The 13,330-nt window shown below is 38.1% G+C and overlaps 3 protein-coding genes across 4 annotated transcripts; 2 read left to right on the top strand and 1 right to left on the bottom strand.

Annotated features, from left to right (window-relative positions):
* Positions 1-1,793: 1,793 nt before the first annotated feature.
* Positions 1,794-4,339, bottom strand: LOC113155050. Its single transcript, XM_026349528.1, has 7 exons — positions 4,326-4,339; positions 3,796-3,900; positions 3,433-3,581; positions 3,249-3,322; positions 2,923-3,021; positions 2,633-2,731; positions 1,794-2,482 (listed from the first exon to the last, which is right to left on the bottom strand). The coding sequence occupies exons 1-7, from the start codon at positions 4,332-4,334 to the stop codon at positions 2,304-2,306; spliced, it is 714 nt and encodes a 237-aa protein (XP_026205313.1). The 5' UTR covers positions 4,335-4,339; the 3' UTR covers positions 1,794-2,303.
* Positions 4,340-6,742: 2,403 nt separating this feature from the next.
* Positions 6,743-8,172, top strand: LOC113154617 (adenosine receptor A3-like). The gene is made up of 2 exons (XM_026348918.1): positions 6,743-7,272; positions 7,529-8,172. Exons 1-2 carry the CDS (start codon positions 6,845-6,847, stop codon positions 8,109-8,111), a joined length of 1,011 nt encoding a protein of 336 aa, XP_026204703.1. The 5' UTR covers positions 6,743-6,844; the 3' UTR covers positions 8,112-8,172.
* Positions 8,173-8,687: 515 nt separating this feature from the next.
* Positions 8,688-10,227, top strand: nat8l2 (N-acetyltransferase 8-like 2). Of its 2 annotated transcripts, none has more exons than XM_026349059.1 (2): positions 8,688-8,740; positions 9,227-10,227. In XM_026349059.1, exon 2 carries the CDS (start codon positions 9,239-9,241, stop codon positions 9,908-9,910), a length of 672 nt encoding a protein of 223 aa, XP_026204844.1. In that variant the 5' UTR covers positions 8,688-8,740; positions 9,227-9,238; the 3' UTR covers positions 9,911-10,227. The 2 variants fall into 2 exon arrangements, with proteins under 2 accessions (XP_026204844.1, XP_026204843.1); XM_026349058.1 differs by having other exon boundaries at positions 8,731-8,851.
* Positions 10,228-13,330: the final 3,103 nt, after the last annotated feature.

Raw genomic sequence — 13,330 nt, 5'->3', positions numbered from 1 at the left:
GTCTGAAGTGCAAAAGAAAAAGAAGAGGTTAAAATCAATATTATCTTAAATAAGTTAGTGTACTCCTATAATAAACCCCCAGTTGCATCTTAAATGAGGCTTCTTGGCAGGGGGTACTGTATGTTCATCAGCAGAGATCTGACTGCAGATTTTCTGATCAGCAGATCATCCCAAATAATATCTAGAAAGCCTTGTTTGAAAATCAAACAGACAGACATGCAAGCTTTGCAATTTCCTAAATAGACAATACAGTGTCCGTATTTGCGTTTGTTTTGGCATTTAGTAAGTATGTTGTTGTCTGCACATTAAGGGTCAGTTCTTTCACAATTCGACAAGGCTAACAACTGGAGTCCATACTAAACACCTAATCGCCACAATCACAATTTCTGGTATTGTTATTATTTTAACTAGTTTTCCTGCTCTGATATCGACAGTGCCAACAGTTATGCCATTGATATAAAGAAAACTGACATTTTATAGGACTCCATGAAGATATATTTACACACACATACAGCAGTGTATGACTACACAGCACACAGGTAAGTTCTCATTCTCTTACAGAAAGAAAAGGTGCAATAGCTTAGTCACAGGACTGGATGCAATGTTTCTTCTCAAATAGGGAGTGCACAGCAACTGGGATGTCAACAAAAGTTTTTTATTGTCAGGTCATATCATCATCATAAGTGGAATACAATTTGTCTTGAAGAGTGAGTTCTATTTGTGTGGTTGAAATTCACAGAACCTTTAAAAGTAGAATGAGGAAAGCAGAGGGTTTTGTTACTTTAAAGCGTGAATCAAAAGTGGAAATTCATTCTACTAAGGGTTGAATTTCACGTGAAGATGAAAATTGTACTACACTAGTACCCTATATTTGGCTTGTACTGCTTCCTGTCATTTAACATACAAATATCAAGTGCTCTTCAGAGAATAAATCATTCTACAGTGCCACCACACTCGACTCATTTATTACTCTGTTCCTATACTTTTGATTTCTTACCATGATGTGTGTTTAAGATCTGTGTTTTGTACCAGCCAAGACATTCTGCCTGTGTCTCAAACTCCTTCAGCTCTTCAGCTGTGATGTTCTTTCTCCTACCTGTTCAACAGGTGACACATTAGAGATTCAAGTCTTGTAACTTCAGTAAAACAGATAAAAACATGTCTTACATTTTGATTTTAAAGTTGGCTTCATAGAGGTTTGGTGTAGCCTGTGAGGTAACATCCACTGCAATACTTGGCCAAACAAAATGTATTGTAAAATGCTGGAATAAATGTTTTTTTGTATCTGTATTTGTAATTGTATCTGATAAAGCAGTTTTAAAACAACAATGTTATAGTTATAAATGTAGATAAGAGACTTACATTTGAACTTTTGTCCTCTTGCTTCAGCAGCTCGTCACAGGCCAGCAGTGCCGCCTGGCTCACCGAGGTGAGACTCAGCACAACAAAACAAAGTACATTTCTACTAAAATGTTCGTATTAAATGGGGTTTTACTGTGCTCTAATGGTAGAGCACTGTACTAGACTGGTCAAACAATACCATGAAAGTCATGTTTAGAATTATATATAATTCATATATGTGGACTTGAAACACCATTGCTGTGTGTCAGCTTGAGGTTTTACTTTGGCCTGAATCCAAATTACAATGATAGGTTTGAGTGTGGGTTGTTGGCTTCAGGTGACAGGTGACACTAATATTATATCGCGGATTATACCCTTGTACCAAGTTCAGATCAAACATGCAGTTTTACAGACAATGTATATGTATCACCACACAGGGAGCATAAGGGGGGTGTGGAAAGAGACTTTATTAAGCACAAAATGTGTGTAGGACGTCAGGTTATTTTAAACACAGTGTGTACAATTGGAGTGGGGGACTATTTGAAAAGCAGCACCAAGTTGCATCTTTGACAGGTCAAAACAATAGAAGATTAGTCTTTTAGCCATCTGGTAAAACCAAAACTAAATTTACCCCAAAGTTGTTTGAACACAGCACTTGTCACTGAAATGTACACTACATTAAAATGTGGAACAAGTAGGTACAAAATGATCTCGAGCAGTTGCCACTGAGGTAAAAAACAAAACTACAGCAAGAAAGCTTTAAAATGTTATCGCTGTAGAAAGTAATGTAGATCACTGGGATAAAAGAAAGGTGTAATTAATTTTGAGAGTATGTAACTCTCCAAAAAAAAAAAAAAAAAAAAAGAAATCAATCAGTAATGATAGGGTTGCACCATTTCACATTAACACTCATTAACTCAGTTCAATGAGTGCACATTTATTTTATTACTGCCTTAATGCATTCACCAAAGGTCATTCCACTCTTCCTTAAGCCACTCAAAGACAGAATTTAAAAGGTCCCCTGTGAAACATTGAAGAGGCTCTCTATATTTGGTTTGCAGTTGTTGGTACATCGTGTTTTTTAATGCTGAAAAGTCAACATCAGTGGCGTCATCATCAAGTGACTTGCATTTCTCATATTCTGTGCATAGAGAAAAAGAAAACAATTAGAAACCTAATGTATTAAATGGAATTACTTCATAATGTATTCCATTCTGTGATTTACATGACAATTAGTAACAACTCCAATGTACATATTGCTATATATACATATATTTGTTTTTTTTCTCACCGTGATCTGTGTTTAAGATCTGTGGTTTGGACCAGCCAAGACATTCAGCCTGTGTTTCAAACTCCTTCAGCTCTTCAGCAGAGAGAGTCTTTCTCCGACCTGTTCAACAGGTGACACGTTTTTTTATACAGTCACAACAAATGTCTTTAGTAGCCAGATCAGTATTAGTTACATACATGGTCACTTTACACAAAGAGTTACCGTGACACATGTCTGAATAACACTCATAGCTGTCTAGAGATACATCCACATAGAAACACATCATATACGTATGGCTCTATTCTCCTTACTGAAGAGCAGAAGAGTGTCGACGGTGTCCTCCTCCTTTGCTACGAAGCAGTCAGAACACCCAGTTTGCAGCAGCACTTCTTTATCACCACTCAGAGCATCTGACAGGAAGAGAGACAGCATGTGGGTCTTCACAGCACTTGATGATGATGACAATGATTTACATTAAACTCATGATCACATTAACAATCATCCATTTAAATACACATATTAAACACAAAAAAACAAAAATAAGAAGAAGCAAGTGCATAAGTTAAGAGAACTAAACAATGCAAACACAAATAGACCCATGATTAAGTGCACACAGTACACATTATAAACCTCTTACTGTTTTCATCAACATCAAACATGGTGTTGTTCTGAAGTAGGAATGATTCAGTTTCTGAAGCGCAATATCCATATCTGTCAGAGATTAAAAAACAAGATTTACCAACTGAAAGAGACACTGGAGATCGATATGTTACATGTTACCTGTGAAGATTCAAGTCAAAACAAGGAAAAATATGTCTTACATGTTGAGCTTAAAGTTGTCTTCATAGATGTTTGGTGTGGCCTTTGCTGCAATATCCACTGCAATGCTTGGCCAAAAAATAACATTGAATAATACTGGAATCAAACAGACATCTGAGCTCATAGCTATGAGATACCATCTCCCAGACAGCTGAAATAGAAGAAGATGGTCATTTTGTTAATTTCTGTATATTGATGTTGTAAATGTTTGACAATAATATGAAAATATTTAATGTGAATTATTTTCCCCTACAACCAATTTAAGGAAAAAAAGAAATGTTGCACAAATAGGTTTAGTATAGTTTTATCAAACAGATCACTTACAAAATTTAATGTTATCGCTTTAAATGTGGAAAGAGACTTACATCTGGACTTTTGTCCACTTTAGTCAGCAGCTTGTCACAGGCCAACGGTGCAGGCTGACACACTGAGGTGAGACTCAGCACAACAACAGCAACAACACACAAAGTCTTCATCGTGCCTCTGATGCCTCTTTGTCACTCTCAGATTTGTTTTATATTGATATCACCAACCAATAATTTTTGTGCTACATCCACCCACCCCCTTAGAAAGAAGATATGGTACCATCTACAGCGACTGTTAACCCCAAATGTTAGCATTTATTCAGAGTTGTGTACATATCAAACAAACTAAAATGCAAGCACTGCAGTTCCCAAATTGTTGAAAAATGAGAAACAAGTAGGTGGGGGTTGACAGGTTGTGTTTCTCTGATTCATATGGCGTGTTCACTTGCAAGATCATTTTATTCAAATATGTTTAAACCAGATGAACAGGATGACTTGTCGGCATCTCACACTGAAGCAAAGTTGGTTTGTGTAGTATAACATGTGGGTAATCAAAGACACTCTCTGCAAAACACTTAAACACACAAAGCCTTCATCATGTCTCTGATGCATCTTTGCCTTTCTCAGACCTGTTCTATATTGATATAACTGACCAATTGTTTTTGTCCTACTTCTACCCACCCCTCACTGGGAGCATATAACAGTAAACTGACTGTTAACCCCAAATATTGGCATCTCCCTATATCCCTTGTTTGCATAGCAAATTGTAGAAAAAGGACTGGGACGTTTAGATTTGCACTTACTGTTTCATAACCGTGTGTAGCATAATTTGTGCAGATTCAGGGTCGGTTATACCAAATTTTGTCATTGTAAGGAAGTTTCAATTAGTATGTTCACTCAGAAAAAAGGTAAAACTAAACTCTAAGACACACAGAATTCATGTAGAGTTGGCTTTTGCTTTAACTGACAAAGCAACTCACAGTACTATGCTAATGAGTCTGTGCTAGAGTGCACAGTCAATATCTGGTATGGATTTGAGGCACAAAATAAGAGGCATTACCTAACTGTGTGAGACTGCACTTAGGCCACGTTAAGAATTAGCCTACAAGGGTGGAGGGATGGTGGGGTGGGAGATGATCCGACAAATATAGCTGACAGCAGCGTCGAATTGAGGTTTAATCCCTTATTCCATGTCAGACATTCAGTGTTAGAAATGATACACGCTATCACCAAACATTCAGGCCTGCTTTAATTTTCTTTTTAATTATTTTGTCTCTGAAAGAAAAATCACTACTGGAGGGAGCTGATGAGTGAGAGTCTGAACTTAATGCACCGTTAAAAGGTGAGTTTCTGTGAGTCGATTTGCCGACACCATAATGCAGTGATTTGAACTAATCCACACATTTTTAAAAGGTAAGGTTTTACATGTGCACCATCTTAGTTTTGTCGGTTGTGTTAAATATACAGACATAGATTATAAATAGTAGAGTTATATAACCTATAATTTTACATGATAATGAAAAGCAATTGTTACAATTAACATTGAGGGGGTCATACATGTACAGGAGGACTCTTTCTAGACTAGACTAGAGCTCAAACAGTGGATCAGTGGATGTCCACAAGAGAAGGTGCTGTTTCCTAGAGAGCCTACGCTTTTAGACATGTACTTTATCATATAAATGATCACATGCACCAAACTTATTAATGTTTCTGTGCTAATCTGGAACACAGAGAATAATTGTTATCCATAAAGTCTCTCATCTCTATTATGTGTACTGTAAATTACTTGTGTAGGTACATGCTTGTGGTTATTTATTTTTATTTTCCACAGCCTTTTGGATTAAACTGTGAAGGTTTGCTGTCCCTTGAAACACGTTTTTCCATCTCTCTTTTTTGCTCATCTCCAACCTCTGCTGGCCACACCAGAAAATCACATGTGAGCCAGTTTGTCTGACACAAGGGCCGGTGGCTGGGCAGAAAACAGCGAACTCCACAGTAGATGTCGGCAGGTCCAATACTGAAGCTCCAGAGTATGATGACCTTGTGTATGCTTGCTTATCTCTCCTCAAACATTACTCTTTGCTTGATCCTTCCTCCTCATTAAATGTGCTCTATAAATAAATGTGATGTGTAATTCAGTTTAAGTTTCAGTTCCACAAAGATGTTCACATTGTGTTATTTTGATAAAGTCACTTCACAGAAATTGCATTTCACACCCACAGGTTAATCAGAATGTGCCATGCAGCAAATCATCTGAATAATAATAACATCAGATGCAGTAGTCGTGCTTAACACACCAACAGCTTTCTATGTTGGCATTTTCCTATCTGATGCTAACTTAGCTGTAAACCTAGTTGTAAATGCATTCAAAATACAAAAGATAAAGGCCATGGGCATTATGCTTTTTGCTTTGAACAATCAAATCTTGGCTTTATGAATACACAGACACATTGTTAAATACAAACTTTAATAGAACATTTTGTTTGACTGAGTTTACTCTGCTTCATTTGGCTATCTTGTGTTTTAATTAAAAATGTATTTGTTTCTCCAATTTTTCTGTAGTTTCTTGTTTATGTTTTCAGTCACAGGTCTGTGGTTAACTATGTCACAGTGTCTCAGCTAGATTTCAAGATTCACAGAACCTCAGCATCCTGTCCAACATGGCATCCACACAACAAAACATATCAACATGACATTACTTGCTGGTATGTGTAAAACCACATATAAGAAGTTTAGGTTATTTGTATGACATTAAAATCCTTAACAGATATTCTGGATAAAAATAAATATGTTTACCTTTTGGTTTTCATGCTATATGTTCTGCATCTTAATTTCTACTTGTAAAACACTTTGATTAACATCGGTTGTTTTTAAATGTGTTGGATAAATGTAACTTGACTGTATGAATCCAACATATATGAACCAAGTCTTATTTTCTTTGTGTGTGCCTGAAAAAGCGGAAAGGCAGTTTCACACCCAAATGTCATGTACAATGGTGCATCTGACCTACACAAACACACCCCCAGCTGCACTAAAATAGCTCTGATTAAGGATGTGGTTTGATGTACAGAATAACCAATGATTTTTTGAGACCTGTAATAATGTAAATATGCTAGAAGGGGAGAAAACATCCTTAAAGCTTTTAAAAGAGCACAGCACATTCAGACTTAGTACACCAGTAACCATCATTAGCCAGTTAGAAAGTACTGTGAATATGGAAGAAGTGATCTATACACTGGTGGAGGTGCTTATTGCTGTTAGCTGCTGTTTGGGTAACATCTTGGTTATTTTAGCAGTGTGGATCAGTAAAAGCCTAAAGCAGCCCACCTTCTGTCTAATTGTGTCTCTGGCTGTGGTCGACTTTATGGTTGGCTGCGTGGCCATACCGTTGGCTGTGGTGGTGGACGGACGAATGAGGACTTCATTTCACACCTGTCTCTTCATCAGCTGCATGATCATCCTGTTCACCTTGGTCTCTGTTCTGACTTTAGTGGCTATTGCAGTGGATCGTTACCTCAGGGTGTATATCCCTCTCAGGTATGAATATTTACACACACTTAATAAAAGTAGAGTAAACCTGGAAATGTCAGGTATTCAGTTATAGAATGTGATGTTAATACAAGGTTAACACATACTTAAAATCATTTTTAACACTATTTATCTGAGTTGCATTATTTATTTGATTTTCAGTCAATTGTATCAGTATTTTATACTGATTTTTATGTTGTGAGAAACATAAATAAATAAATAACTGTTGATACAGGCTCCTAGTGATTACTGTTCTTCTCTACAGGTACAAAAGGACTGTAACACAGAGACATTCATTGCTTGCAGTGGCAGCATGTTGGCTTGTTGCAGTAATACTGAGTTTTGCGCCAATGCTTGGATGGTACAACCGTGAAACTCTGTCTAACCCACTCAACTCTACCATTGTCTGCCAGTTTATAACTGTGATCCCCATGTCATACCTGGTTTACATCAGCTTCTTCCTCTGTAACCTGATTCCTCTTTTGGTGATGACTGTGCTTTACGGCTTTGTGTTCTGTACCATTCGAGGAAACCTTCAACAGAAACCAGAAAACAGAAAACGAATTCAGTCAGAAAACTATCTAAAGAAAGAGAAACAACTGGCAGGATCTTTGTCTCTGGTCTTGGCTTTGTTTGCCCTGTCCTGGCTTCCTCTCCACATAATGAACTGCATTGCATACTTTTATGGACTGGATGCTGTACCAACAAAAGCTTTCTATGTTGGCATCCTAATTTCTCAAGCTAATTCTGCTGTAAACCCAGTTGTATACGCATTTAAAATACAAAAGATCAAGACTGCATACTTGAAGATATGGCGAAGGTGTACTTCCTGTGAAGAAGAATATTAAAGATCTCAGACAACAGACAACAATCCCAACAGTACCACTAACAGTGTACAGGCAAAAATGAGTGAAGGAGAATTATGAAAAGATAATCAGATCTTTGCCTCATGGCGATTTACACCTTAATCACGATGCAATGTGACATAAATACATGTTTTCTTAGTTTCATAGAAATTAATGAGATCCAAGAATGCCATATATCTTTAAGATTATTCCTTGTGTCTATCACTTTATTTGACCCCACACTGATTTCTCTGAGTGATCAGAATTATATATATATAATTAACTTTTGGCTTTTGATATAAGTATTAATGTTATTACTTTTATGTTTGTTCCTGATTGTACTTTTGACTATTCTGCTCAACCTCAAGAACTTGACATATTGTTTAATAAAGTTGGAAAAAAATCTTGAATGCTTATAAGATACCGCACTCTCAGCAGTGGTGTTTTTTTAACTCTATTTATCATCCTAATAAAGATCCTAAAACATTTCAAACAATAAACAAAAGTACAAAACTAAAAACAGCTTCGGCTTCTCTTCCGGTTTGCTGCAGCCGTCGTCACCACGCAACCACGGACGCACTCTGACGTCAGTGACGCCGACAGCAGCGGCACAGTGGTAAAGAAGAGTTCAGGTAACTTTCAGCTTTATTCTGATTTTTCTTGTTCAGAGTTCATTTCAGCAGCTGTAGTTGGACTGTGCTGTTCGGCGAATAGGACCAAACTTGACAACTTGTCTGACTACCGTAAGGAAGCGTCGTTTTTTGTTCGTATGTGATGTAATCCTGTAGCCAGCAGACAGATAAATCACTTTATTATGATTTTCAGCTGGTTCAGGGAGTGTGTTACACAGATGTCTACTACATATAGGACTTTGCTACAGGTAAAGCTGATAAAAGTTAACTATTAGCTGATCATGATGCATGATGACTGCTCCTGAGCTTCTGCAGGTCTTTTAAATATTAACACACATTGATGCCAGTGTCAAACGACCACAGCCTATTATTGCACAGTTGATATTGGACTGATGAGCATATGCTAGAAAGTCACTTTTTAAGATTTAGTTTAGATCAAAAAGATTTGATCCTCATTTTGTTTTGTTTTGTTGTTCTTTCCTGCAGTTTATTCTGGCCATGCAGCTTCTGATCCGTCGGTACCGTCCCTCTGACAAGGATGTGGTGCTCACCTTGTTCAGAATCGGCATCCAGGAGCACATCGGCCCATGTTTCTACAACTCTGTGACCACCCCACTCTACCTCGCCGTCACCCTGGCTCTCTGTTTTGCTGGATATCTCCTCGGCTCCATCTTAGGTGCTATGACTTTACCAGGAGTCTGGCTAGGCCTTGTTTACTACTGCTGCCATGAGCTATTTGCCTCCTTCGTCAGGAAGAGACTGCAGACGGACATGCAGGACATCCCTGGGAACTATCTTAGCAAACCAGGAAACTGTTTCTGGGTGGCTGAGGCTGAAGTTGATGGGAGGGCACAAGTCATAGGTATGGTGGCTGTAGTGGCCAAACAAAGTGGGAAAGAAAGGTACGGGGAACTGTTCAGAATGATCATCTCACCAATGTACAGACGGATGGGCCTGGGCTACAAGATGACTCAGACAGTGATTGACTTTTGTAAGGAACAAGGCTTCTCCAAGGTGGTGCTTGAGACCAGCTCCACCCAGGTGGCTGGTGTGACCTTGTACAGGAAAATGGGGTTCAGCCACATCCTTTCACACACCAATTGTGAGGCTCCCTTTTGGGTCATAATGCTGGCCAGGACCACTATCTTAAGAATGGAAAAGTACCTGTAGGCCTGAAATCAGATGATTTACAGAGGTTTAATGTTTGCATTGGTAATAATTGACTTGTAAATTCTGTCAAACAAGCTTACTCAGTGTTTCACAAAATCTCATGTAAGAACGGTGTGGAGGAACTATAGCTTACAAACATGAAATGCTTGTGCTCCTGTAAATTTACGGAACCATGATTCAGCCACTGTTAATTGTTGTACTGTTTGTATTTTTTAATGATAACTGGTTTTACTGTGAATTTTACTTTACAAACGTCGCAGTGACCACATTGAACTACTTTTCACGATAAATCAAGAAATTAAAAGCACTTCCAACAATTTTTCCACATGGTCGTTTCTGAGTAATGTGAAGATGAAACATGTCAAACACACTTAAATGATTGAGGGGATCATCTTAAATGTATGAATAAGTGAAATCAGTCTGTTATTAATAAACACACGGTAATAACGTAATCTACAGGAACCTGCAAAGATGAAGAGACATCCTGTCCACGCAAAGACCAGATGACACGTCAGAGGACTGCTGAACAGCTGACAGCAATAATCGAGTATAGTTTATATACTATTATAGTTCAAGTAGGATTTTTTTAAAGGATTGTTCAGCTTAGGAAGAAGCAATACATTTCTGAAGTAAAAAAGAAATCTGAAAAGTAAATATAGGGCCTCAAAGGTCGTAGGTCAAATAAGTAGCACAGTAGCAAAAAATATAAAGTATAGTTTTTTAATCTGACATTTAGTGGAGAAAATGCTCAAGTAAAAAGCACACACTTGTACAATCTGCCTAGTTATATTTCACCCAGAGGGCTGTTTGTTTGAGTTCAGCCTGTCAGACCTCTACAAAGGACTTTCAGCAGCCTTGAGATAGAAACTTAAATTGCAGCTTAAGAAATTGTAACATGGCACCCACAAACACAAACCGATCTGCTTATTCAAATGTTAGAAGAGAATAAACACTGCCTGCGCTGTTCTGTGAGCCAGTATCACAGGAGGCTTTGATGTCACTTTATCACATCAAGATAAGTTATTGAGCAGATGTCTACTAGAAATATTTCACTATTATTAACATTAGCACTATAATACAAAGTGCAAATTTTGTGTTGAGAAATCTTCTGCAATATAGCATCTATGTGTCAAATTATCTGCAAAAACAAATGGTTTATTATGAAAATTAATACAGATAACTGTGTACAGTACAGGCAATTCTATATTTTTACTGCAGCCGTTACAGTCCACGTGATTGTGATGTATCGACCACCACGGGGTTAACTTCTGTGATGAGTCGTACATGCTGCTCTCCCACGTCCCTGAAGCCTGACCTCAGACTGCTGCGGTCTTTATACGTCTTAACACGTTTGATCTGAGATTGGTTCCCACTCCTTCAATACATAGAGCTGGCAATTGCCTGGATCTCATTCTCACCTGGGACTGCACCACAAATAACATGTCAGTCATTCCTCTACATAAAGCAGATCACTTCATTCAGCTCAGTGTTTCTCTCCCAAACGTCACATTCTCCCACTGCACTTACATTTAGTCATTTGTCAGAAGCTTTTTTTCAAAGCATCTTACAAGGCAGGGTAAGCCACAAACTGGATTCCCACATGGAGGTCAGCGATGTTACCACTACATCATCCAGCTACTTGTAACTTTCTGCCAGAACCTCAGGACTTTTCATCCTGAGCAGTTTTCGTCCCTGGTCTCTCCTACACTACCCCCAGCACAGGTCCTCTCCACACTTCACATAGCAACTGACAGCTTTCCATTTGTCAGTGTGACAAATTAATTTCATAACTGAACCGATTGTACCTAGTTTAAAATAGCTCAGCTGTGTCTATAAGAATGAATCTTACTTGATTTATCTGCAGCCTTTGACACTGTTAACCACCAGATACTCCTGTCTGCACTCTCTGATCTGTGGCATCACTGTTACAGCTCTGGCTCAGCTTGTCTGGTCGTACCTTCAGGTTATCTTAGCAGGGACAGGTTTCTAACTGTCACTGCCTCTCCACAGTTTTTTGTCCTCTACTTTTTCCCACCTATACAACATCTCTAGGTTCCATTATCCAGTCATCATCGCTATGCTGACAACACAGCTCTTCCTGTCCTTTCCACCAGACGATTCCATTATCTCATCTATGCATGTCTCTCTGACATCTCCGCTTGGATGAGAGACAGGTATCTACAGTTCAGCTTCTCCAAGACACAAGTTCTCATCTTCCAAGCCAGAACTTCACCACAATACTACACTCAGCATCAACACTGTGTCTTCAGTGACTGTCCACTAAGTCTGCCAGAAACCTCGGGGTGATCATTGATGGCCAGCTGAGCTTTAACAACGACATGTCTTTTGTCTCGCATCAGGTTCAAAGCCCTAACCTTTGCCTACAAAGTGGTCAACTCAACAGCATCTACATACCGGAACACCCTCATCCAGGTCTACAATAATACAACATAATTACATAATAAACATAAATATTATTAATAACTGATGAATGATTTAAACAGTGTACAGAGCAAACATAGGTGAGTCCTAATATACCATAAATAGTGGCTTGGAAGTTGAATGATGGCACCTGGACTTTTTTTTTTTAGGTAGCCGCTTATCTTTACTGCTGCTGATTAAAATAAATAAAATAAATAGTAAATATTATTTAGAAACATTGTCTGTTTGCACATATTGTTTTTTTTTAAATTATTTTTAATTATTTATTTTTATTATTATGTGTGTTTTAAAATGATCTTTGACAAAAGCTACCAAGATAAACTTTGTTATGTGTATGCATAATGACGATATGGAATTCTCACCTTGTCTCATCTTCTTCAGTCGGAGGATGGTTGGTTAGAGACCACACATTTATCCTCCAGGTTGGTTTCATTTCACACATGGCCTGAATAGGTTCGTTTGGTGAAACAATGGAAGGGGAGGGTGTAACTTCACCTAACAAGCCTTTCCAGGATATGATTCAGTTTCTAGTGTTAACATTCACACACTCACACTGCCACGGTGTATTTAATGATACAACCACTGGGAGGTGCCAAAACTTTTCAAATTCAAAAATTAACACTTAAATTGAAATTGAAACTTTCTAGCGAAATTCTCATTTCTGTGTTTTGAGAATTGTACTGGACTCCACTTGAATTAAAGAACTTTGAGGTTCTGTGTGAGGAGATATTGTGTTGTTCCCATGTATTTGTGTTATTGCTGGATGTTTTCATCCCACAGGACACTCAGCACATCTCAGGCAAAAGGAGTCTGTAAAATATGGAGAGCATCTGGAGAAAGTGTGCTGCTTAAAGGAGTTAAAAGTCATGACTAATTGCCGTATTATATCAGCAAATACCCATAGCTGAGTTCCTATCAGGAGACAGGAGACAAAATCTAAAAGAAGTTTCGAAGAGTAATTTTACTCCTAAAACAAGT

The sequence above is a fragment of the Anabas testudineus genome, chromosome 5 (assembly GCF_900324465.2).
Source record: "Anabas testudineus chromosome 5, fAnaTes1.2, whole genome shotgun sequence".
In the NCBI taxonomy this organism is placed as follows: Eukaryota; Metazoa; Chordata; class Actinopteri; order Anabantiformes; family Anabantidae; genus Anabas; species Anabas testudineus.
Note: the sequence above shows the minus strand (reverse complement) of the source record. Positions and strands in the feature narration are given on the sequence as shown.

Coding starts and splice junctions, on each gene's coding strand:
- LOC113155050 (XM_026349528.1), bottom strand. Junction 3,582..3,795: donor AAGTGGACAAAAGTCCAGAT/GTAAGTCTCTTT, acceptor CTTCTATTTCAG/CTGTCTGGGAGATGGTATCT. Junction 2,483..2,632: donor GATCTTAAACACAGATCACG/GTGAGAAAAAAA, acceptor CTCTATGCACAG/AATATGAGAAATGCAAGTCA.
- LOC113154617 (XM_026348918.1), top strand. CDS start 6,845: ATGCTAGAAGGGGAGAAAACATCCTTAAAGCTTTTAAAAGAGCACAGC. Junction 7,273..7,528: donor AGGGTGTATATCCCTCTCAG/GTATGAATATTT, acceptor TCTTCTCTACAG/GTACAAAAGGACTGTAACAC.
- nat8l2 (XM_026349059.1), top strand. CDS start 9,239: ATGCAGCTTCTGATCCGTCGGTACCGTCCCTCTGACAAGGATGTGGTG.